This window comes from Vicugna pacos, chromosome 4 (genome assembly GCF_048564905.1).
Source record: "Vicugna pacos chromosome 4, VicPac4, whole genome shotgun sequence".
Classification (NCBI taxonomy): domain Eukaryota; kingdom Metazoa; phylum Chordata; class Mammalia; order Artiodactyla; family Camelidae; genus Vicugna; species Vicugna pacos.
The window spans coordinates 1,861,322-1,886,941 of NC_132990.1; the positions used below are offsets into that span (position 1 = coordinate 1,861,322).

The window sequence follows — 25,620 nt, forward strand, 5'->3', positions numbered from 1 at the left end:
TGCACAGGACATAAATCATCCTATTTGAAAAATAGGTGGCCTGGTCAGAAAACGGTCAAGCTTTCCCAAGTTTCCAAGTCATCGGGACAAATTACCAAAAACTACCTCCCACAGGGCATAGTTTGGATAATTTTCATTCACTGGTTTTCCCTTGTTATATATTAGGATATATCCTACAGGTGTTGTGTTTTCAGTGGCCCTAAATGGCTTTCTGTCTTCTGCGTGTGGTTGTTAACATACAGAATATGCCAGCCTAGGGCACGGGTACACACTGACATGGTTTTTAACTCTGGTTCAACCTCAGAGCTGGTTTAGTAAATCACCCTTCCCTGAAGATTCGTACATCGCTGCGAAGGTATCATCTTTGCAGTGTTTTTAAGCCTGGGCAGGGTGAGTTGTGTCCAGGATGCAAGATTTCAGCATCCAGAGATGAACAAGGGGAGGGAACACAGCGTTTCAATATTCCATCCGCTCTCCACTTTCCATATTTTTTCCCTTTTTAATATTTCAGCCGTGTCTTTCCCCATGCTGTTACCTGAGTCCGTTTGGATCATTTCATTTTAGGTGTGTAGACTGTAGACAGTACATACTCCGGTTTGGAGTATTGACCCCATCTGTCTTGTCCTTTAATAGAAAAAGCCTGATCCATTTGCTTTTATTGATACAACTGCTAGGTTTGATCTTTCTTCAGTCATCTTTTTCTAAGCTTTCCACCTTTTAATGTTTGCTTTCTGGCTTGATAAATGGATTCAGCGTTTTGAGAGATGTATTCCATTTAAGGCTATAACTGATTCTTATCTTTGAGGTTTTTTCAAAACTGCATTTCGAAGGGCATTTCTTAAGCTGCACTTCCTTAATAGTCTGAATCTGGACCAAAACAGTAATTCATCCCAATTATTATGTTTAAAACAGCTCATAGAACTTTACTGCTTGCTTTCTTTTCTGCTTTTTCTCTTCTTTTCTTCTCTCTTATGATTCACAGTCACCTGCCTTTCACAACTTATTTTTGAGATTTTACCTTCTGTCAACTCATTCATACTTTTATTCATGTAACAAACCTTGTCCCATATAGTGTACTGGGCAACAAGCTTGGACAAAGGGACACAATTCTTGCCGTGTAGGCATTTGAAAGCCACTAAGGAAGCAGTGGCGGTCCAGGGAAGTGGCGTAGCAGAGGTATGCCCGTGCCGTGGAGGAGAAGCTAGGAGAGGCATGCAACCTGGGTGCAGTTGCTGGGTGGGAGGGCACATGCGTGTTCACTAGGTGATGCCGTGTTGTTTCCACAAGTACTTTTTCCAGTAAACTTTTACGCCATCCCTCTTGTATGTGTTTCGTTCAATCGATTCCTTGCTACCTTATGTTTGCTGTGGTTACTGTAATTTGTGTCTGTACTCGGTCTGAAAAGGGCACGTGACTTTTACCAGTTGATCTGATGATATCCTGCAACCTTGCTGAAGTCTCATTGCAGCGATTTGTGCTGAAATTCTTTTACGACAAGCATATCATCTGAAAGCCCTGACAATTTGGGTTATTTTCAGTACGTAGGCTTTTTCTTCCCTGTCTTAAGAGCAGTGCGCAGAGTGGGCACTGCTGCTGTTGAAAGTAAAGCTTTCACTGAATGAGAATGGCTGTGCGTTCCGTCGGCGCCCGTGCGGTTTTCCGTATTAGTTTTCTTTCTTCAGGTTTTTAGAAAGTCCTGAATGAGTGTTGAATTTCCACAGTGCTTCTTCACTGCTTCTCTAGAACCTTCCGTGTGATTTTTCTTCTTTCATGTGTTACAAACTTCAGGTAACATGAAGAGGTTTCTCTAATGCTGAAGCAGTTTTGCATTCCTGGGATTAAGCCCAGCGAGGTCATCATCACTACTGCCTGCTGCTGGCTTTGGTTTGCTCATAAATCCTTGGGGTTTTCTCCTCGTGTTCGCGAATGAAATGGGCCCGTAGTCTTCCCTTTCTCATGCTCTCCTGTGGTTTTGGTGTCAAAATCAGACCATCATTAGAGAATTAGTGAGGAGGTATTCCTTCTTTTTCTGTATTCTATTTCTCTTTCGGTGAAATTGGGATGATTGAGTCCTTGAAAGTTTGGTAGAACTTCTTTGTAAAGCAATCTGAACCTGAATTTTCTTTGTTTGTGTGGTTTTGATGGGAGCATGTTAAACTTCTGATTCAAAAATTCTTTAACAAACGGTTATATGATTTTTCATTTTCTGTTTTTTGTTGATACTTTTCATTTTTCTAGAAATTAATTTTACTTGTTTTTACATTTATAGGACTATTGTATTTTCTTTACTACTTCTAATTTCATTTCCACGTACTGAAACAGACATAAAACGTACCTGTTTAAAAATAGTAAATCAATAATGTGATTATTGTGCCAATTGTAGAATAGAACATTGTCAGTATCTTAGAAATGTCTTATCAAATTCCCTTCTAAGGTGACCACTATTCTCCGTTTTGTGATAATTGCTCTTTTCGCCTTGTCTCTTTTTTGTTTTACTTCAAAAAAATCTTAAACTTCTCCGCTGTTTCCCCTCCACTCAGGAAGAGCTGCTGACAAACTGGTGTTTGTTTATTAAGGTTGAGTGGAGGCCTGAGGTCTGGAAACAGAGCAGGGGTGAGAGAGAAAGGGAACTGGCTAGGATGTGGTGTTTAAGTTTCTCTGAGAAATTCCAGTCTGCTCTGGATTAACAGGAAGAGGGATCTGTTTCTGTGCACAGGCAGATTGGGGGTGTTCAGAAAGACAGGAGGCCCTGGTGATGACGTCAGACACACGCTGAGACAGCAAAGTTAGAGTCTCTGGCTTCCATGCCGGTTCGCCCTGCGGGCATATGGCTTCTCAACAGGCTGCTGGATGGATGCGGTGGGTGGGGATCACTTTCTTCCGTAAATCTGCCTCCTAAACCAGTCTGTCCTGAGGAACCCAAGCCCCTGCTGCTCTTCTGTCTTCATCACGCCCCTAAGGGTAGGGCACCCTTCTTGTCCCAAGGATGGGCACTGCAGGAGGGTCGCTTGGAACACGTATACAAATGGGCTGCCCAGCCTTGAGTCCAAATGGCTGGACCACAGACAGATGTGTGTGCATTATGTGACTCTGCACTGTGCCCTCGTACACTCCTTGCTCATCAGCCACAGTCAGGGTTCTCACCTGGGTGCTAGGCAGTCGTGACACATGGCCCAGGTGGCTTATGAGAAGTGCCTGGGGAACTGATCCATTCTTAGCAGATCATCCCTGATGGGCCTCAGAAGCTTCATGTGAAACAGGGAACAAAGTGTGTTGTCATCCCCTATCCTGTAAGAAAGAGGTGGCACCTCAAGGCTCACATTCCCTGGGCAGGACTCTGGCTTATGATTAAAACAATGTCCAGCTCAAAACAGGGACTCAATACACAGAGGAAGAATGAAAAATAACATATCAACCAAACTGGTCACATTGGTTTCCTTGAGCACAGAGAGGGCAGGAGAGGTGAGGGGGGAAGAAGGACCGTAAAATGAAAAGAAAACTGTCCATGATAAGAATGCATGTGTAGTGATAAATGTTTCACATATGCATAAAACTAAGCATGTCTGAGTTTGCATGTGTATCTTGTTAAAGAAAAAAATTATTCGTGACAGTTGTTCAAGATGGTAATGAAGATTTTATTCAAAGGGGCTACTACAATGGGGTTTTGTAGTAAGGGAGAGAGAGAGGGCTCAACTCAGAATGAAACAAGAAAAGGTGAAAATTTATAGCCAAGAAGCAGCTCAGTGGATAGAAAATTACTGGAAGGAAACCTCAGTAAGAAGGGATGCTGACAGCCAACATAACGCCATTTTCAGCAACATGGATGCTCCTGGAGAATGTCATTCTAAGTGAAGTAAGCCAGAAAGAGAAAGAAAAATACCATATGAGATTGCTCATATGTGGAATCTAAACAAAGAAACAAACATAAATACAAAACAGAAACAGACTCATAGACATAGAATACAAACTTGTGGTTACCAAGGAGGTGGCAACGGAAGGGACAGACTGGGATTTCAAAATGTAGAATAGATGAACAAGGTTATACTGTGTAGCACAGGGAAATATATACAAGATCTTCTGGTAGGTCACAGCGAAAAAAATATGACAATGAATGCGTGTATGTTCATGTATAACTGAAAAATTGTGCTCTAACCTGGAATTTGACACAACATTGTAAAATGACTATAACTCAATAAAAAAAATGTTAAAAAAAAAAAGAAGGGATTCTGGCTAAACCAGCCTAACAGGATACCTGCTGAAAGCAGGCAAGAGTGATCAGATATAAACTCAACACACCTGGAAGAGGTCTTACCGTAGTTGGCACTGCTGTCAATTAGTTAACAGCATGCTGGGCATGCAAATCCCGGTAGGGGAGTGTCCGTGGACATGAGTAACCAAGAAGACAGGTCAGAACCACCATGGGATAGAAGGTGAGGGTGTCAACAGCGAAGGGGAAAGACTGCCAAAGACAGAAGTTGCCCAGGACAGCCCTGCCCCAGCTGCCCAGCAGTGGCGTCCTCTAGTCCTCGTGAAGCAAGGTTGCCTGGAGTTAAAGTTCAAAGCAACTGCAGTGCAAGGGCAGGGTGTCCCAGAGGCCGGAGGGACTGACTCCTTGGCCCTTGTCACCGTGCAGCTCTGTGGCTGCCAGGGAGAAAAGCCCCGGGACAGAGACCTACAAATCTTCCACACATTTTTAAAGACCGTAGACGTGCAGAGGCGACCAACAATCTCAGTATGCTCAGAGCTGTCCTGGTTTTAACGCTGAGTGTCCTAAGTCTTGGGAAACACCCAATTCCAGGCAAACCAGGCCAGTCGGTCACCTAATTAGAGGTTGTAAGGGAGGACATGGGGTTTAGCATCACCTTCCCTCCCTGTTCACTGATAACATGAGATGCTGTTTAATACGGCTGGCTTGGTTTCTGTAGGAAAGCCAGACATCGAATTAATAGGTTGCTCATATTTGATAATTAACTGGGACTATATGCAATCTACATGATTACCTTGTTTCCTTTATACCATGACACCACATATCACATTATTATGTTTTATTATTGTCTCTACTACTGGATCACTAGGTAATAAAGTATTTTTAATACACTCCAGTGAGAACATTTGTAAAAAAATTTTATTCTCCACATACTATTTCTAAAAATTTACTATGAAATTCCATTACTGAGAATTTCGGGGATGGAGGAGGTGGGAGGCAATATCTCTTGGCTGTTTTTTTTAAATTTTATTTTACTGAGTTACAGTCAGTTTACAATGTTGTGTCCATTTCCAGTGTAGAACACAATTTTTCAGTTATAAATGAACATATATATTTTCATTGTCACATACTTTTTCGCCGTGAGCTACCACAAGATCTTGTATACATTTCCCTGTGCTGTACAGTATAACCTTGTTTATCTATTCTATATATACTTGTCAGTGTCTACAAATTTCAAACTCCCAGTCTGTCCCTTCATATCGCAAAGTCAATGAAACTATATCACTCTTCGAAAAGTTTTTAAAAATCCATAATTTCTCTGATCATTCCATACTTTATTATCTGTAATTTTCCAAAACATCTCTTTTCATGATTCGAAAAGACATCTGTCTGCTTTGGTGGTTTAGATTGTATTTTCCTCTGAGTTTACCTTCTCTGTTTTATGGGTTTCAACAGGGTCAGTGGTTCTCAAGTCTGATTATAAGAAGCCCTTGCTTTCCAAGGTACAATTGGTCATTGGTCTTAATTCAGGTCATGGCAGTTGCATTTCTACAGAAATAAAGCTCAAGTTAGAATTACACTCTGATCCAAAACCCACTAATAGCAAGCAAATCATAACCCAGTAAGTACAATCTTAAAGGCAGAACTACCACAGTAACCCACTTTGAGTGTTTCAAGGGTCATGCTCCCTGCCATTGTCTTTGGGATTATGCAAGGAGAGTAGAAAACAGTTCATCCTTGTTTAGTAGATGAGGACACTGTGTCCCATGGAGATGAAGTAATTTGGTCAAAGTGAAACTGGGTTTAGTGGCTACATTTACGGGAACTGGAAAATAATGGGAGCATTGCTGGAGCTTCACAATGGCGTTGTAATCTGAGTTCAAACTGCTGAGTCAATGTATGAGGGCAAGGACTTCGGAAACTAGACAGCAAAATGTTCTTAAGGGGAAGTGAGAGACAACTTTATTCAGCACTCTATTTTTTTTTTCGCAAAAGTTTTAAAATAAGAGTTAGTAATGTTGATGCACTGAGAGAACCATGGAACATTTCCATACTTTCTCACAGAATTATAGTGAAATCAGATTATCCCAGTCTTTCCCAGCCTGTTAGTAACAATGCTACCACAAATGTTAACAATCTTACAACTCTGAGCGCCTCACTACCTGCTCATGCTGGCACGCAGTCCCTACCAAAATGTCCCCCTGCTCTTGTGAATAAGTCCCCAAGGGCACATCAGTAGACTCAAATGCAAGCCCCTTCTCTGCTGGGCCTCTCTCCCTGGTTGTAGTGCCCTTCACTGCAGCTCTCATGACCTTTGAGCCCAGTTGTGCAGGCTCAGCCGCCCTATTGCCCCACAGTGCCCAGATGGGAACAATGTTCCTGTCACTCCAGGTCAAGGTGGCTCATCTGGGCCCTGATCCTCCCAAAGGCTACTGAAACTGCATCAGTAACACAAGGCTGTTTTGTTCATTACTCACCCAGTTTTAGAGATCCACAGAGAGGAAGGAGAGTGTGGCTCAGGGGCAGGGTGCATGCTTAGCATGCACAAGGTCCTGCGTTCAATTCCCCAGTACCTCCATTAAAATAAATAAATAAACCTAATTTCCTTGAAGAAGAACTTTTAAAACAAATCCAATTTGTGAGATAATATCAACTTGTGGTCAAGATCTCTGGGGTCATTCTGCCTCGAGTTGAATCCTGGCACCACCATTCATTGGCTGTGTGGCTTTGAGTGCCTTATATAACTAATCTCTTTATTTCTGTTTCCCTGAATTTGAAATGCAGATGATGCCTTCGAGTTTGTCCTGATGCACTAATAACTGTGTATTAAAGGGCTTAATCTAGGCCTGACTTCAGTTAGCTCTCGATAAATGTGCTATTATTCTTTCTGTTGACACTGGTAATTGTGAATAAGACACAGACTTGTACTCGAGATGCTTCCAATCTAGTTGGATTTATTTGGGTCAGCCGAGTTTATTTCAATTCAACTCTTTGTAATAGACAAATAATGCAAAGTATTTTTCTCAAAAATGTAAAACTCTATGAAGGGAGGCTGTTTAGTACACAAGTAACTGTAAAAAAGACAGTAAAAAAGAAGTGTGCACAAGGAAAAAGGTAGTAGACACAGAAATAGTGGCCAGAAAATCTAAATTTTATAGTAATATAATCCAGGCTACATTGGTTGACCCGCGCTTCCCAAACACACAGCATGGGGAGCCAGGATGGATTCACATTTTAGGAACTTTCCACCTGTTCAACTAAAGGCAGTAAGTAATAGGGACAGAAAGATGAGTTCTGAGCCAACAGCGCTAAAATCAAATCAGCGGGACCAAGATCAGCTGACCAGGCTGAAGGGCAGGGCAACACTAAACAAGGGAGGCACCACAAGGACCAGTGAGTCAAAAGCAGAAAGATGAGGGTCTTGCGGGGCAGGGTATAGCTCAGTGGTAGACTGCATGCGTAGCATGCACAAAATGCTGGGTTCAATCCCCAGTCCCTCCATCTAAAAATAAATAAATAAACCTAATTAACTTCCCCTTAGATAAATAACATTGTACAACAAAATTAAATGTCTAAAAATTTTTTTAAATAAATAAACTTTCTCCTCAGGACTACCTCATCTTAGATATTGACCAAGAAGCCCTATCCCATGCCCTAACGTTGTTTTTTAAAAAAAAAGAGAAAAAAAAGATGAGGGTCTTGGCTGTAGCTTCAGTGGGAGTTTGGATGTCCAGAATTTTTTTCCCGGGCAGTGGTTTTCACTTTTTCACTTCTTGCCTCTTAAAACGATGTTAAACAAATAAGCAAACAAATTAAACCTATTCAAATCCACATGCATTTTTAGGTTAACATTTAAATCGCTTGATCATTAGTTTATAGATACAAAGAATATATTTTCCAGGATATTGCAGGCAGGTTTTAACACACTTTTGTCAAATTCTTGGGGTCAATTTGGCTCTTTTATTTTATGGAAAATAAACACCCTTTGACCTATTTGCCAAAACTAGCCCTCATCATCAAACAAGTCAGCCAAATTGTGTTGTGTCCAACTCACATCTTGACAGAAAAATTCTTACTTTATTGTCTAGTTCAGATAAATATGGTCTTAGGAGTCTGAGTGAAGACTTGACAAGAGCCTGTTGCTTAAATGAGAAATCACTCTCTCAGGGTCGAGGCTTTCTCAAACTGTCCCTTTGCTTGGCCCTTGGAAGCACTGAAATCCATGGTCCACGATCAGATTTGAGACGGATGGAGAATCTTAAGTGAAGTGAGTAAAGGATGACTGTGGAAGGGGATGTGGGAAAGAATTCCCAAAACAGTGACACTCTTTGGAGCAGGCTAGCTGTGGGAAAGAGAACATGCCTCAGGCAAGAATCTGAAAATTCATTATTTAAAAGGTATCAATGGCCAAGTCAGCCCTGGAAAAATCTTCCCATGTCCGAAGGAGTATACATATCCCAGCTAATAACAATAACCTAAGTTCCCTCAAGTTCAGACTATGTACTAGGATTGAATGAATTAAAAAGTACACTGTCAAGATAGCCAGTAACAGTACTAAGAAAAATTACTCCAAACTTGGAAATAAAACAAGGAAATGCCACATCCATCAACGTCAGGCTAGAAGACAATTGTTTTCTTTTGTATTTAATTTTATTGAAGTATAGTCAGTTTACAATGTTGTGTCAGTTTCTGATGTACAGCACGATGCTTCAGTCACACGCGGGTATACATACATTCGCTTTCATATTCTTTTTCACCGTAAGATGCGACAAGAATATTGAATATAGTTCCTTGTGCTACACACAGAAGACAATTGTTAAATAAGCCCACCTAAGAGTCATCTAACTCTAGGGAGAAGTTTGATTATTTACTTTAACTATGTATTATTGATTAGGCCCTGATACTTTACAGCCCTGCAAAGTGAGAATTTTTCCCATAAGAAACTGATGAGTTGACTTTCTTTTCCATGGTGGGAAAATAAGATAAGCCCAAATGTTACAGCTTAACTGCCCTGTAGGATATTAACTAGGGCTGCATCTAATTTAGCAATTTTAATTTATTATTCCTTTTTGTTCTCTTTGATTGTAGCAATCATAGTTTTTCAAATTCTCTTTTGAATTCACTTTATGGGTTCCCTTATTAATAACATAATGAAATATTGGTATGTGCTCACCATCTCTTTGGGTTAGAAGTATGTTTCTAACATTTAGACAGTTACTTGTTGACAGAGAAATATACACAAAGTAGATAGAAGGTACAAGGAAAGAATATGTGATACGGAAGAGGAGATATGACAAAGACCTGGCAGAGATTATTCCTGAGTTGAGGGAGAAAAGGAAGCTATTCTATACAGAGAAAGACTCAGGTATGGGGGCACAATGACATGGGGGTAGAATGGTACTAGATGATGAGGCTGAGAGGTGGACAAAAGCTACCCTGGGCCATGCATGTCATGCTATTGGGTTGGATGGAGCCTTGTCTTGTATAAAAAAGGGAGAACTTGAAGAATTTTTAGAAAGGAAGTGACATAATAAGATGGATTTGTATTAGAAAGACCAATTTTGTATGAAGAGTGCATGCATAGGTGGAAGTGAACCCAAAGATAAAGACACTAAACTACTGAGAGATGAGAAGGGTATGAATTTAGGCAGTGTCAGTAGGAATGAGCAGGTGCAGAATGATTTGAGATATAGAATAAACAGGACACAATGGTTGCCTCAACGTGGGGGTGAGGAAGGAGAGGAAGGAGGTGAGAAAAGGCACAAGTAACATTTGGTAATTGATTATGAGGGAGTGGCAAGGCGAGGGAGGAGCTGACCTACATGAGCAACAATTATCGCTTTAGGCATAGAGATTGTATCAGGTGGCAGCAACACGCATACTCAGCATGTGGAACACAAAGAACTAGGACAAGAAGGAGAGTCGTTACATTTCTAAATTTTTACATAGTTCACATACATTGTCTGCCTGGATCACTCAAAATTCCATCCTTCCATAATAAATGTTGGCCCACTCGACCTGATTCTGAATCATCCTAGTATGCATAACAGCTTAACATACTTTTTTCCAGAAGATAAATCACTTTTGCCTTTTAGCCAAATTTTCCATGTGTAATGCTTTGCTGGATGGAATGAAAGGAATTGAAAAGATTAAGTAAGTCTATTTCTCCATTAAAAAAATAAGTTAAAGTGAATCTTTTCAAACAACACACAAATACAGAAATAAATACAGAGTCGTGTATACATGAAAGAGTCTAAAATCATTGACAACTCAGTGCAACAAGCAAGCACACTCATCACCCAAATCTTAGTTTCTAAGAACTACTCTGTAAGAAAAGGAAACAAGAATGGCTGATTCTAGGGTTGGACTGAGGAGATACAAAATTAACCTGGAGCATCTTGTAGTGTCAAAAAGTAACAAAGTTCTAAAGTAAAAATAGTGATTTCTCAAAAGGACACAGAATACCTGAAAGAGCCCCTAATAGGCAAAAATAGGACAATCTGAACAGCAAAATAAATAATGACAGAATTTTAGGCTTAGGTTGACTTTTTTCTTCTTTCAATACTCTAAAGATGTTGCTCCACTCTCTTCTACCTTGCATTGTTCCTAGTGAAAAATATGGTCTCATTCTTAACATTGTTCCTCTGAATATAATGTGTTTTTTTTTAACTTGGGCTGATTTTAAGACATTCTGTTTACAACTAGTTTTAAGCAATTTGATTATGACGTACTTTGGTCTAGTTTTCTTCTTGTTTCTTCATGCTTAAGGATTATCAAGCTTCTTGGATCTATGGGTTTATAGGCTTCATAAAATTTGCAAAATTTTGGCCATTTTTTTTTCAAATATTTTCCTGTCCCTCCCTACCTATTCTCATTTGGGGACTTGAATTCCATGTTAGGTCAGTGTGTGAAGTTGCCAGACACTGAGGCACTCCTCACTGTTTCCCAGGTTTTTTCCACTCTGTATTTCATTTTGCATAGCTTCTATTGCTGTCTTCAAGTTCACTAATCTTTTTTGCCAAGTCTAAGCTGTCATTAAACCTTTCCAGTGTACTTTTTATCTAGACATTTTATTATGTACTCCATTGCCAAAAATAACCACAGCAGGATTTCTTTGTATAACCTGAATGGCCGGTTCTGTGATTCTGCTTAGAAGAGACATGGTTGATATGACAAATTTCTTTAGAACTGATGTTTTTCCAGGACCCTTGTCTTTGAATAGCCCTTCTAGGAGCTGCCTTGAAGGAAGACTTCAGGTCTGTTTATGTGGTTGAAGAAGTTCTTTTGGACGTGTGTGTATTTATGTGTGTGTTAAGGGGAAGGTGATGGAGATTGGGAAGGAATGCTGGGATATCAAAGGAAGAAAGGCTCACATTGATGGTGGAATCCTGGTGTGTTTCACTCCTGTACCCCCGAGTACAGTTCCTTTCACTCTTTGTTTTCTTACTGTCTGCCAAGGCACTTCACTCACAGAACCTCAACAATTGCTCTATTTCTCTTTCTAGCCCCATGACACTACTAGAAGCATCAGTGTCTTAATAAGCAGTTCCCAAACTTTAGCCTCAGGGAAAATTCCACTATTCTAGGTGTTCCACTTCTTTGCAGAGGAGCTGAGCAATCTGGCTGATGTAAGTGCACTTTATTAGCTGCTCTCACATCCAGTCTATAAACAAGGCCTTTCGGTCCTGTCTCCAATCTGTCCCTTTCTCTCCTTCCCTATTGCCATCACTCTATGCAATCTCCACCATATCTTATCTGGACTATTGAAGTAGCCCTATACCTGGTTCTCTTCCTTCTGTTCTTGCCCTGCAAAGCTGCCAAATGAGTTTTTATCCATTTGTTTAATTATTTCATTTGAGCAGATTCTACGAGTTTAACAGATCAAAAGGAATATCTACATAAAAATGTGGCTTATATTGTCTAATTTGTTAACTCCAAAAAGTTGAACCAACTTACACTTCACTGGTAGAGTATTTACACCTTCACCAACTTCAAATATTATCATTCTGTTTAATCTTTGCTGTTATCAAAATGGAAAATGATGTTTCATTGTCACTTAATTTACATGTCTTTGGTTACCAAACAGACTGAATATATCTTTTCATGTTTTTTGGCAATTTATACTTGTCCTTTTGAAACTGCCTTTTTCATGATTCTTTGCTTATTTGATGGGGAACAGATTTGGAGAAAGAGATTTTAAAATGATATATAGAACTCTTCATAAAATACAGATATTAACCTTTTCACCGCCCTATATGTTACATAATTTCTCCCACAAATTTATTTTATTGCTGCCTTTACTTATTATTTTTTAACCAAGGATCCAAGAAAGGTTGTTTATATTTGGTCGTTAGGTACCTTTAGTTTCTTTTTAATATGGAACTGTCACTCCCAAGTTTTTGTATGCATATAGTCTCTTACTTCTGTTAATTACTGTTCTATATATGCACCTGTCACATTAAATTTATCCATCTCCTTTTTAATGGAGGTCCAGCTTGTCTCCCATACCCTCCTCCCACAAGTAATGGTACAATACAAGTTCTTACCAATATCCTTTTATGACTGATGTAAGAATTTCTCTGGCATACATAAGCATGGTTTGTTGGGTTGTTGAGCAGTGCATATTTACATCAATAAGAATTACCTGTTTCTTTCCAGAAAGGTTTTACCACTCTAAATTCCCACCAGCAGTAGACTACTGAGACTTTTATCTTGTTTGACCATGTACTGGCAGCAAAGGTAAATTTCTAAGTATATCTCATTTGATCTCCTCCATATATAAATGAAGATTAAAATACTTACCTTATAATATTGAGATGAAGATTAAAGGTAACAGAACATGTAAATCACCTAGCACCAAACACTCACTCACTAAATACTAGCCAGTGTTACTATCATGTCTCTCCTATTAGGTTTTCTGCTCCTTGATGGCATGTATAAGTTTTCACCTACTTCTGCCTGTCTCTCCTCTCCCATCCCTAATCTTTGAATTAGTAATTGCCATGGGGGGGTACCTTTATTAACCTGGTAATTTATTTCTAGAAATGACAAGCTGAGTGGCAATAGTCTTGATTCCAGCATACATCATAAAAGATTTTGGTAAGAAGAAATCACATTTAAGTAGTTTATTTTATTAGATGCTGTGCAGTCAAGGATTAACTCAGCAGGTCTGGGTTGCCCAAAGCCTACATATTGCAAACAAAGGTTTGGCCCTTGACTGGCTTCTGGGAGACAACCTCTAAGCCCTTGGAATACCCTTATAAGCCTGATAAGAATGGCTTGATTTGCCTGGAGTCTGGGCTACGCTAGGAAGTTTATGCCAACAATGTGATTTATGATGGGGGCTTTTGGCCACTTGGTATCAGTTTCATCTCTGGAGGGGCTGAGGCCTGAGTACCTAAGGTCAGTCACTTGATGCTCCATGCTATATGTCTGGCCCCCAATAAAAACCTTGGATCCAAGGCTCAGGTAAGCTTCCTGATTACCACAACTTCATGCTCATTGTCACACATTGTTATAGTGTTAAGGTGTAATTAAGCAATGTCCGTAGACACCATTCAGAGAAGACAACTGGAAATGTGTGTGGTCTCTCCTGGATTCAGTCCTATGTGCTTTTTACCTTTGCTGACTTTGATCTGCATCCTTTCACTGTAATAAACCATACCATGAGTTTAACAGCTCTTCTTTTTCAATGAAAATTTTTATTAGATTATTTTTCATGTATTTTCTCCAGCTTTATTGAGGTGTAATTCATGAATAAAAATTTTGTGAAAAATTTTGGTGTTCAACTGTTTATTGATAGTCATATAGATCAATAAATAGTCACCTCAACCAAGCTATTTAACATGTCCATCACCTCATACAATCGCCATTTTCTTCTTTTCTTTTCTTTTTCCCTTTTCTTTTTTTTCTTTCTCTCTCTCTCCTTCGCTTTCTTTCTTTTTCTTTCTCTGTGATGAGAATACTTAAGCTCAACCTTCTTAGCAAATTTCAAGAATACAATACAGTACTGATAACCACAGTCACACTGCTGTAGGCATTAGGTCTTCAGAACTCATCTTGCATAACTGAAATTTTATACTCCTTGACAAAGATCTCCCATTTTCCCTCCCCCAAGTCCATAGAAACCACCATTCTACTCACTTCTTCTAGGAGTTTGGCTATTTTAGATTCCACATATAAGTGAGATAATATACTACTTGTCTTTCTGTGTTTGGCTTGTTTCACTTAGCAAAATGCCCTCTAGGCTCATCCACATTGTCACAAGTGATCATATTTACATCTTTTAAAATGATGAATAATATACAATTGCATAGACATATACATGTATATAACACATTTGTTTAAACAATCATCTGGAGATGAATGTTTCAGTTGTTTCTATATCTTGCCTATTGTGAACAATGCTTCAAGAAACATGAGAGTACAAATATCTCTTTTAGCTTCTGATTTTATTTCTTTTCCATATATACCCAGAAGTGGGACTGCTGGATCATAGAGTAGCTCTATTTTTTTTTTTTGGAGGGAAACTCTATACTGTTTTCCACATTGTCTGTACCAATTTACGTTCCCACCAGCAGTGTCCAGCGTTCAATTTTGTCCACATTCTTGCAACACTTGTTTTTTTTTTATCTTTCCTATAACAGCCATTCTCACAGGTTTGATGTGGTATCTCATTGCGGTTTTTATTTGTATTTCCTTGATGTTTAGTGAAATTGAGCATCTTTTCATATACCTGTTGGTCATTTCAGGTTTTTTTTTCTCTTAAGTTGCATGAGTTCTTTATATATTCTGGATATTAACTCCTTATTGAATATATAATTTGAAAATATTTTCTCCCATTCAGTAGATAGCTTTCTCACTTGGTTGATTATGTCCTTTGTTGTGCAAAAGCTTTTTATGCAATCTCACTTCTCCAATTTTCCTTTGTAGCCTGTGCTTTTTTGGTATCATATCACAAAAAATATTTGTCTGGATTTTCCCCTACGTTTTCTTTCAGTAGTTTTACAGTTTCAGGTCTTATCTTTGAGACTTTCATCCATTTTGAGTTGATTTTTATGAACAGTGTAAGACAAGGGCCCAATTTCATGGTTTGCATGTGGATATCCAGTTTTCCACATACCATAACATATGTACCTTTCAATTAGGGCCATTATTTTCCTACAGCCTCAGATGTTGAAGTAAATTATCTGGAGTTCCAACTTTTTGACTTTGATTAGCACAGAATTAAAGGTAAGAATAAAGGTCTATTTAATTCTTATCATATAACTGTCAACATTATGCAACAAACAATTCATCTCCTAAAAATTACTTTTATAGCCCTCCAGATCAAGGTCCCAGACTTCACAGTGCCATCATCCAACATTACTTACATTGTTATATTTTTGGCAATGCACTTTAACTGGGATTTGCACAAACTGGTATGTACGTGGAAGATAATCAATAAAGATGACAGGTTCATCCTGGCATTGAAAACAAATGGAATTAAACATTTTTGTGTAGATATAGAAGAGAAAACCAGAATCAAAGCATGGCTGAAATAGACAAGCAGTTTTGGGTTTAATAAAAGGACACAATTTCAAAAAATGACAGCCATCCATAAATAGATTGGGTCTATTTAAAATGTCTTCTTCCCTAGCTATATTTAAGAACAGGGTAGATGACAACTGGCCAACCTCAGGCCGGTTGTCACCTATCCTGTTGGGGGAATTTCCTACTCTCAATTTAAGGCCGGTGGCTTCTAAAATCCTGTCAGTTTCCTAGTGCTGACTGAAGAGTCTTCAGTCAAGGCCAAGTAGCTGTAAAGTCCCTGAGAGAAGGGGCAGTCTAGGTCGACTACCTGAGCTCAGGAAAAGAACTTATGTGTTTTTTCAGGAAAAACTGATTCTGAACACCAGTTTGCTTTGGGAAGCAGTGTCTGATCAGTGACTGTAAATGAAGGTATAACTCAGTACACCAAGTGCTGTTGACTTGTGTCCTCTGAAAATTTATATGTTGAAGCTCTAATCATCAAAGTAATGGAATTTTGAGATGGAGAATTTGGGAGGTAATTAGGTTTGGACGAGGTCACTACGGCAGAGATCTTCTTGATGGGATTAGCGCCCTTATAAGATACACCAAAGAGCTTGCTCTCTTTTTCTCTCATGTGAGGACACAGTGAGGTGGCCATGTGCCAGCTAGGAAGATCTCATTAGAATCTGACCTGCTGACACCCCAAGCTCAGACTTCCAGCCTCCAAATAAGAAATAAATTCCTGTTGTTTAAGCCATCCAGTCTATGGTATTTTGTTATGGCTGCCTGAGCTAGGGACACTAGCGCAAGGCGTGGGAGGGACCTAAGCTGGTGGATATACAGTCTACCTGAGTCTCTTTAATAAGGAGGAAGACTTACGTTCTTCAGAATTTCAAAGTGTTTATCATCTTTGAAGGAAGCATTGAATGCTCAAATATCAAACAGGAAAAAATATTCTAGTATATTTGTACCCCTAATTTGTGGAGAAGGTCCTTTCTGTTGCGTTAACTCTTTAACTAGCCAAGTTGTTTTCCTTTTATAGTTTAGTTTGGCGTCTGCAAAGCAGTATGTGCTATCCTGCCAGTAATTATAACAATATTTATGGAGTCACGATTAGTATTTCAGATTTCTGTACATCAGCTACTTATCCTAAGAGGATCAGAGGCTTTGAGTAATCTGTTCATATTCACCATGTTGGTACCATGAAGCAGTTCTGGACTGAAACAAAGACCTGGTGTTTTCTAAGACTGCCCTTCCCATGAATCCCACCGTCCAGGTAAGCTCTCCGTCAGCTTCTTTTTAGATTTTGGAAAAGGAACCGAATATTGTAATTACAGTGCGTATGTCACTTTTTCAGTACAGTATTCCAGACCTGGGAGCTGTTTCTGTGTCAGAAAGTGCCCATCTCTACAGCTGTTGAGAGCAACAGGAAAGAGTTGTTTGGTGATTTGGTGTCGAACCAAGGTGAAAAGTGTCATACAGGAACCCTCCCCACCTGAGCCTCCCAGACTCGGCTTTTCTCAGGAAAAAGAAATACGATTGGCGGTCCTGGGAGATGACGCACTTCCGGCGCGCTGCGAAGACCGAAGCCAAGACAGTCGAGACGTGTAGGTGTGGCCTTAGGTGAGCGGGCGCTGCTGGAGGATTTGGGCGCAGGCGCCGAGCTTGAAGCTGGAGCTGAGATCCGGGGCAGGGCTGCTGCCCCGCGCCGGCCTGTGGGGAAGCGGGGGCGGGGCCGGCGCGAGGCCTCCTGACTGCCCTGGGCGGCAAGTGCTGCAGCGGGCCGCTGAGGAGTTGGCCTCCGTGCGCCGGCTGCGGCTGGTGGCCTCTGCCGCTGCGCTCCTCGGCTCGCTTCCTCTACGGTTCCGGCCACGACTGCCCTCGCAGCCCTCGGCGTCGCCACTGGCGCCGCCGCCTGCCCAGCAGGCCGCTTTGGGCCGCGGAGCCCATGAGAGCGCGGGCCCCCCCGCCGCAGTTGCGGCGTCGCTGTAGTCCCGGAGCGCCCCGAGCCGGCGCGGGCATGGCCGCGGCATGAACGCCGAGACGCCGCCGGAGCCTGAGGAGAAGGCGGCCTTCGAGCCCGAGGCGGGAGCCATGCCGGAGAAGCGCGCCGGTGCGCGGGCCATGGGCGGCAGCTCGGTGAGCGCGGGCACGGAGTCCGAGCGCGTTGCTCAGCCCGGAGCCCGGGGTCCGGGGAGGCTGGGCGGGGTCGCGGCAGGAGTCCGGGAATGCGCAGCGCGGTGGTGGGTGCTCGTCCCCTGGGGGAACCGTCCTCTCGGGCCCCGAGAGGGGCTCTGTCTCTCGGAAAGTCTGTCCTTTCCCGAGTCAGCCAGCCGAATTCCTCACTGCTAGGGTTTCCCAGCGCTGCTCGTCGCTAGACAGAAATTTAGGCGACTTGGTTATTGTTTCAAAAGACACCCGACGTGGGCCCGTGAATATAACTCATTTGGCTCTTTCAGAATTCTCCGTACGTGTTATGGTCCTACTTTGATGGTGTACTTTCTGTCTTGAGCTTACTTAGAGGATGTATGGAGAGCCTTTAGAGCCGGCCTTAGGCCCTGGACCGGGAAGTTGGCGTTGGAGGCTGAGCAGCGCCTCCCTGTCCCTTCCCGGTTCTTTGGGCGGTCGCACAAGCGGTTGGTGAACAGGAAGATGGTATCAGAGGAAGCTGCCGATCCTAGGGCCCGGCTGAGGAGCATGTTCAGGCTAGTGTCTTTCCAATTTCATGTGATATTCAGATGACTTCTGAAACACGGGTTTAATCGGCGGAACAGGCTTTGCCAGAGGCGCTTTGGTTTTTGACGGTGAAACTAAGCATAGAGTCTGTCATTTCTTAAGACCTTTTTCTTTGGTGGGAGTAGGTCTATTGGGACAGAAAATATAGAAACATTACAATAAGTAGAACCTAATGCCAAGGAGACTTTTTTCAAAGAAAAATAGAAATTATAGGAAAGTTAAATACATGCAGTTGGTCTCAGATTTTTAGCTTATGTATTTTAGTTTGCTTTTAAAGAATGCTAAATGATGTTGAAGGCCCCTCCCTGCCTAAGTGACTTATTTTGGGGGAAAAAAATTAGAGGTTCCTCATTCAAAAGATAACATTTCTCAGTTTTTTTTTTTTGGTAGAGGGAGGGAATTTCTATAGAACTGGTTTTTCTCCTTTTATTTTTGATTACATAAAAAGTAGACTTGCCATTTTCCTGCCCCCTAAGCCAAACCCAGCTGCCAGCGCCTTCTCCTGTCTTTGAATTGATAGACCGTAATTATAATTACTAACCAGTGGCCATCCTCATAACCTCCTTCGTCTATGCACCCTCATGGCGGTGCATTAGTAAGTCTAGCTAAGTTTATAGGTAAAGATTTTAGGTTTTTAAGCTTTTCTGCATTCCTTTGGTTCAATTCCTCAGCATTTGTAACCTAGATTTTGACTCTCTCTTGATACTCCTACTTACTTTACCATCAGATTGCTCTCCACAGTATTGATTAGTACGATCTGACATGTAGATATGATCATTACTGTGGTCCTACGTATTTTCCTTGGTCCTCCTTTCTTAATAATCTAGCAAGTTGAAGCATTATAACATGATTAGGTGAGCATTCTTGGAATCCCAGTTACCACCTTTTATTATGTGTATAACGTTGGGCAAGATACATAATCTCTCAAAATTAATAATAGTGTTTGTCTTAGAGGATTGTGAGGGTTGCTACAACCTGGCACCTAGTAAGTCCCAAATAAATATTAGCTGTTACTATTTCTCAATATTTTTGGCAGCATGGTTGGTCAGAATGTGTAGGTGATCCCTGTCTGATAAAAGCATTCAGTTCTTTCCCATTTACTAATCGATTCAGGAACTAGACTCCCAACCTAAAAATTAAACTTGCTAATTTTATGTGCTTGGAGCAGAAACTTTTCAGGGATGTTTACTTAAAGAAACTGAGACAGTTTATTCCCTGATTCCTTTTCCTGTGAGTCCTGATGCTAATTTGGGCACAAGTAAATGCCTGTTGAGTCTTTCCTTGTCTCTGAGGGTGCACCTAGTCAAGTATTGATAAATTGCAGTGGATACTGACAGTGAGTTTTCTTGGTGCTTGCTCTGCTTAGTGAGATGACTAGCATGGGCAGGTAGCAGGGTTCAGCCACTGATACTTTTTGAAATGTGGGTTGGCAGGAAAATCAGTGAGTGCCTTTAACCATATTTATGTTCATGTCATATGTCAGTACCCCCAAATTATGCATCTTTACTATTTAGTTTGTTTCAAGCATTGCTTTCAGGTGCTACATTCTTCAGCCCCCATGATTTGACTTCATTTTAATGTGTAGAAATTTCTTTACGGTTTGATTTTAGCATATTCATGGCTTCAGATTCTTAATGCTATTAGTAATCACAGAGTCAGCTGACAACTTTTTTGTACCTTGTTTGGCAAAGATATATTGACTTGAATAATAGAAGGGAATCGAATTGCATTGCGGAAAAGGGAGGTGTGTATAGCAAACAAGTTCTTGTTTTATTGTCCTCTCTTTGCTCTATCCTTCCCTAATTGTGGGTGTACATACACCTTGAGATGATGTGTCAGAATTATTTGCATTATCATTGAATGCAGATTTTCCATAATCAGGTAAAAGAAAAGTCCTGTTGGAGTCATTTACCTTTGAGCATCTGGTAAGAATTAAGGATTTGCTGCAAAGAAAACAAAACCAAATTTAGCATACTATGTGTTTCAGAATGTTCATGGACTCCAAAAAGCCAAAACTTGGATACCAAGTTAAGATTCCTAACATAGGGCCTCTCAATATCAATTCCGTTCTGGTGACATTTGATGTCTATTTAGCTGATTTTTCTCAGACTGTTTCAGAGGGATCCCTATAAAGGCTAATTCTGATTTATAAGAACAAGAATATTATATATTAATATAGACAAAATGGAAATATTACTGATGAGCAGCTTCTGTTACCAAAAAAAAAAGGCTTAAATGAGTAGGTGTATTTTATTTGTAAAAAGGTGAAAGAGGACCTAGGGCCATTTTAGGGGAAATTTTTTTTATTATAGCTTTCACTTCTTAACACCGTTAGGAATCAGTATGATCATTTCAATAACAAAATAGTGCTGGGACATTGGCACAACCAAACTCTGTCAAGTAAATTATAACAGGTGAAAGGAGAAACGAAAAGCATTTGTGAGCAGTTGATCTGTTCAGTTTATAAAAGTGAGTGCATTTTGCTGTTTCATGTTTAGTATTGTGCACATCTCTGGTCAGTTTTCTATCATTAAGCCTAGCCTTTGTCAAAACACAGCCTTGTTGCTGTTGTATTGTCCTTAAGTCTGGTATAGAAAGCATTTTTTTAGACCTTGCTTCTTCGAATATCTTGAGCATCTTTTCCCACTGTTTTTCTGACTAGATTCAGTCTCTGAAGGCAAGGGACTATAGCTGTGTGTCTTATAATCTGAAATAGTCCTTTAGCAGTTGATCAATAAATTATGTTAATATAGAAATTAATCATTCAGTCTGGTTTAAACCAGGACTGTGCTTATTGATGAAATTAGCTTGTTGCTTTTCTGTCTCTTTTGGTTGGCCTTATAAAACAAATTGGAGAGTTCCGTTTTATTTGAAGAGTTTGTGTAGGATTGATAATACAATTCTAGAACTTTATAGTTCTTGGCTTTTGTGGGCTAATGTAGCTCTAGAATAATTTAGATTTTCTTCTGATTTTGTTTTTTTCTGTCAGTTTTAGTAAGTTGTATTTTACTAGAAATTTGTCTGTTTCATCTAAAATTTCAAATAAATTGTCTTAAAGCTATTCCTGACAGCCTCTTAGGCTCTTTTTAACTACTATAGCTTCTTTTGTCTATTTTTAAAAAATTGTTGATATTGGTAATTTATACCTTATCTTTAAAAAATTAATTTTCTAGAGTCTTCTGGATTAATATTCACACATTTTCAAGTGACAATAATATCATGTCTTATTTCTGTGTATCTATATTATATGTACCAGAATATCGAGGAAAATGTTCAGTAGTAATGGTAAAAGTGCCCAGTGTTCTCTGTGTGACAGGAATATATATTTTCCCCACTGTTAAGGATGATGTTAGCTTTTCTTATATGAGAGAAACACACTTCAGTACACTATGGAAATACATCTTTTTATTCCTAATTCTCTTTCTTGCCTGTGTTCTCTCTCTGCTTTCCCCCTTCTTTCGCCTTCCTTCCTTTGCTCCCTTCCTCCTTCTAGTTCAGTGTCTCATAGAACCTTCACAAATGATCTATGGGATCTGAGGTGTGCCCTGGAGAAAGGTTGTGGCATAGCAAGGGCACTGATCTATGAAAATTGGGAGAGAAATACCGGTAATCAACTATAATAACAGTTTTCAACCCTGCAAAAACATAACATCTGTGAAGTTGGGTCAACTTCCTGCCTAGATGCCTGACTTTTTCCTATGTAGCTTTGTATTTACTTGTCTTTTTAAAATAGCTTCATTGGAATACAAAAACTGTGTATGTTTATAGTGTACAGATTTGTGTTTTGATGTGTGTACTCTTGTGAAATCATTACCACAACCAGGATAGTGAACATATCCCTCACCCTGTAAGGCTTCCTTGTGCCTGTCTGTGCTGCCTCTCTGCACCCCCACCTCTGGAGGTGAGCATTTATATGCTTCCTGTTACTATGTGGTAGTTTTTGTTTTCTAAAGTTTTGTATTAATGGACTCATACAGAATATATTTTTCTGTTTGGCCTTTTTCAACTTAGATAAATTATTTTGAGATTTATTCATGTTGCTATTATATAACTCAGTAGTGTATTCTTTTTCATTGCTCAGTAGTGTTCAGTCATATGTACATAAATACAGTGTACCATATATATGTGCATACATACAATTTACATATATACTGTTGAAGGTATGGGTACTGGTATATTTTATCCCTTAATCGCTTGGTGAACTTTTGGTTTATCACCGTTTTTTGTTATTACAAATAAAGCTGCTATGAGCATTCATGAACCAGTCTTTGAATGGAATATACTTTCCTTTCTTTTCCACTCCTAAGTATTTAGTAGATTTGGTGTAAAGTGAATACTTAGGTGTGGAATGGTTGGATCATATGGTAGATGTATTGTTTAACTTTTTAAGAATCTACCAAACTTCTTAAACCTTTAAAAATTTAATTTTAAATTTTACATTGCCACTAGCACTATGAGAGAGAGTTCCAGTTCGTCTACATCCTTGTCAACACTTGGTCAGTTATTTTTATCCCTTCTAATAGATCTTTAGTGGTATCTCACTGTACTTTCTTTTTTAACCTCACTTTGGCTAATTATGTTCAACATATTTCCATAAGCTTACTTGCCATCTGTATATCCTCTTGATGAAGTGTCCATTCAAGTCTTTTGCCTATTTATTTGTTGTTGTTGGATTGTTTATAATTGAGTTTTAAGAATTCTTTGTATATTTGGGTTGGAAGTCTTTTATCAGATATTTGTTTGCAAATATTTTCTTCTGAGCAGTTTTTATTTTGATAAAATTTAACTTTATGAATATGTTCTTTCATGGATTATGGTTTTGGTTTCATATCTAAGAAATCCTAACTCAGTGTCACAAGGATTTCCTTCTGTATTTTTAGAATTTTTTTGATTTTACAATTATGTTTATAACTCATTTTGAATTAATTTTTTATGTGGTACAAAGTATGGGTAGGAATTCTTTTCTTGTGTATGATAACCAATTGATATCACATACGTCATCTGCTGAGAAGACTTATTCACTAAATTGCCTTTGCACCTTTGTCAAAATTCAGTTATCCATATATGTGTCAGTCTATTGTGGATTCTCTCTTCTGTTTCATTGATCTATTTCTTTATCTTTACATCAACACCACTCAATTTCTATTACTGGAGATTCATAGTAAAATTTGAAACAAGTAGAGTTTGTCCTTCAAACTTGTTCTTCTCTTTTAAAATTGTTTTGACTATTCTGGGTCTGTTACATTTTGGAATTACACAATCAACTTGTCAGTTTCTGCAAAAAAAATCTGCCCTAGTATTTTCATTGGGAGTATATTGATCCTGAAGATCAGTTTAGAAAGAATTATAAACAATATTGAGTCTTCTGATCCATAAATGAGGTATCTCTTTATTTTACGCCTTTAATTTCTTTCAGCTGTGCTTAATTTTCAACAATTTTTTTGCATTATTTGTCACATTATCCCAAGTATCATACCTTTTTGGTGCTATTAAACATGTAATGTAAATGTAATATAAATGTACATTCTTAAGAAATTTTAAATTTACAACTGTTTGTTGCCAAAATATAGAAATACAGTTGATTGAAAAAAATTTTAATTGTAATATATGTAACAAAATTTACAATTGAATTATTTTGTGTGCAGTTCACTAGCGTTAAGTATATTCACAGTGTTGTGCAGACAATTTCCAGAACTTTTTCATCTTGTAAAACTGAAACTGTATATTCATTCAATAGCAACTCCCCATTTATCCCAGCCCCTGATAATCACCAGTCTGCTTCAGTTTCTGAATATTGACTACTTTGGGTACCTCGTATAAGTGGAATCACTTATCTTTTTGTGTCTGGCTTATTTCACTTAGTATAATGTCCTCGAGACATGTTGTCTTCAAGATTGTTGATGTGTGGCATGTGTCAGAGTTTTCTTCAAGACTGGATAATATTCCATTTCCTGTATATGCCACATTTAATTTCTCCATTTACCTGTTGATGAGCACTTGGGTTGCTTCTATCTTGTGGCTATTAAAAATAATGCCACTGTGAACAGGAGTGTACAGACCCCACTTTGAATTCTTTTGCATGTCTACCCAGAAGTGAAATTGCTGAATCATTGGATAATTCTGTTTTTAATTTTTTAAGGAACCACTAAACTGTTTCCCATGGTGGCTGCACCATGTTACATTCCCACCAACAATGGACCAGGGTTATAGTTTCTCTATATCCTCCTCAACACTTGTTATTTTTTGTTTTGTTTTTGTTTTGAATAGTAGCCATGCTGATGGGTGTGAGGTGATACCTCATTTTGATTTTGCATTTTCCTGATGATTAGTATGTTGATTATTTTGTCATATGCTTATTGGCCATTTGTATATTTTCTTTGGAGAACTGTATATTCAAGTCCCTTGCCCACTTTAAAATTGGATTATTTGAATTGACTCCTTACCATATACATGCTTTGCAAATATTTTCTCCATAAGTTGCTTATCCCTCTGTTGATTGTGTCCATTGATGCACAAGTTTAAAATTTTCATGAAGTCCAATTTATCTGCTTTTGTTGCCTGTGTTTTTTGGTGTCATATCCAAGAAATCATTGTCAAATCTGATGTCATGAAGCTTTTTCTCTATGTTGTCTTTTTTGTTTTTAGAGATATGACAAAAGCTGTATTTAGCCCAATTCAATACCTGGTTAGCAACATTCCTTATATTCAAGACCTATTTAATTCAGTCACTGTATATGATAAAATATGTCTGGCATTCAACAACAACAAAACAAGGCACGCTAAAAGACAATCAAAATAATACAGTTTGATGTAACAATTTAAGTATTAGGACAAGACGTATTTAGAATTACTAGATGCAGAGTTTAAAATAACTATGATTAATCATTGAAAGATCTAATGGAAAAAACAGACTTTGTGTTAAACCAGATAAGTTCTATCATCAGAGAGAGGAAAACTTTGCTATTGGCAAAGGAGCAGCTCCGCTGGCCACCAGTTCTATCATGTGACTGGATGTGTAGCCTAGAATTGCTGGTTAGCCGTCTCAAAGATTCTAATAAATTGGCTTTTTTGCTCAAACTCTCTGGGGCGGATTCTGTTTCTTGTGAATATAATTAACACATTTTAACACTTGGTATTTTTAAATGAAGACATTTAAAGTAATTTGT

At 39.1% G+C, this 25,620-nt stretch overlaps 1 protein-coding gene across 6 annotated transcripts in view; it reads left to right on the forward strand.

Moving 5' to 3' along the window:
- Window positions 1-25,620, forward strand: part of MFSD14B (major facilitator superfamily domain containing 14B) — a 138,596-nt gene that overhangs the window by 54,232 nt on the left and 58,744 nt on the right. For 3 of the 6 annotated variants that reach the window (XM_072959059.1, XM_072959064.1, XM_072959061.1), the window contains exon 1: window positions 17,349-17,857. The exons of 1 other annotated variant lie outside the window; for it this stretch is intronic. In XM_072959059.1, the coding sequence (XP_072815160.1) occupies window positions 17,750-17,857 (108 nt within the window). In that variant the 5' untranslated portion in view covers window positions 17,349-17,749. 2 more of the 6 variants (XM_072959062.1, XM_072959063.1) reach the window with 2 other exon arrangements.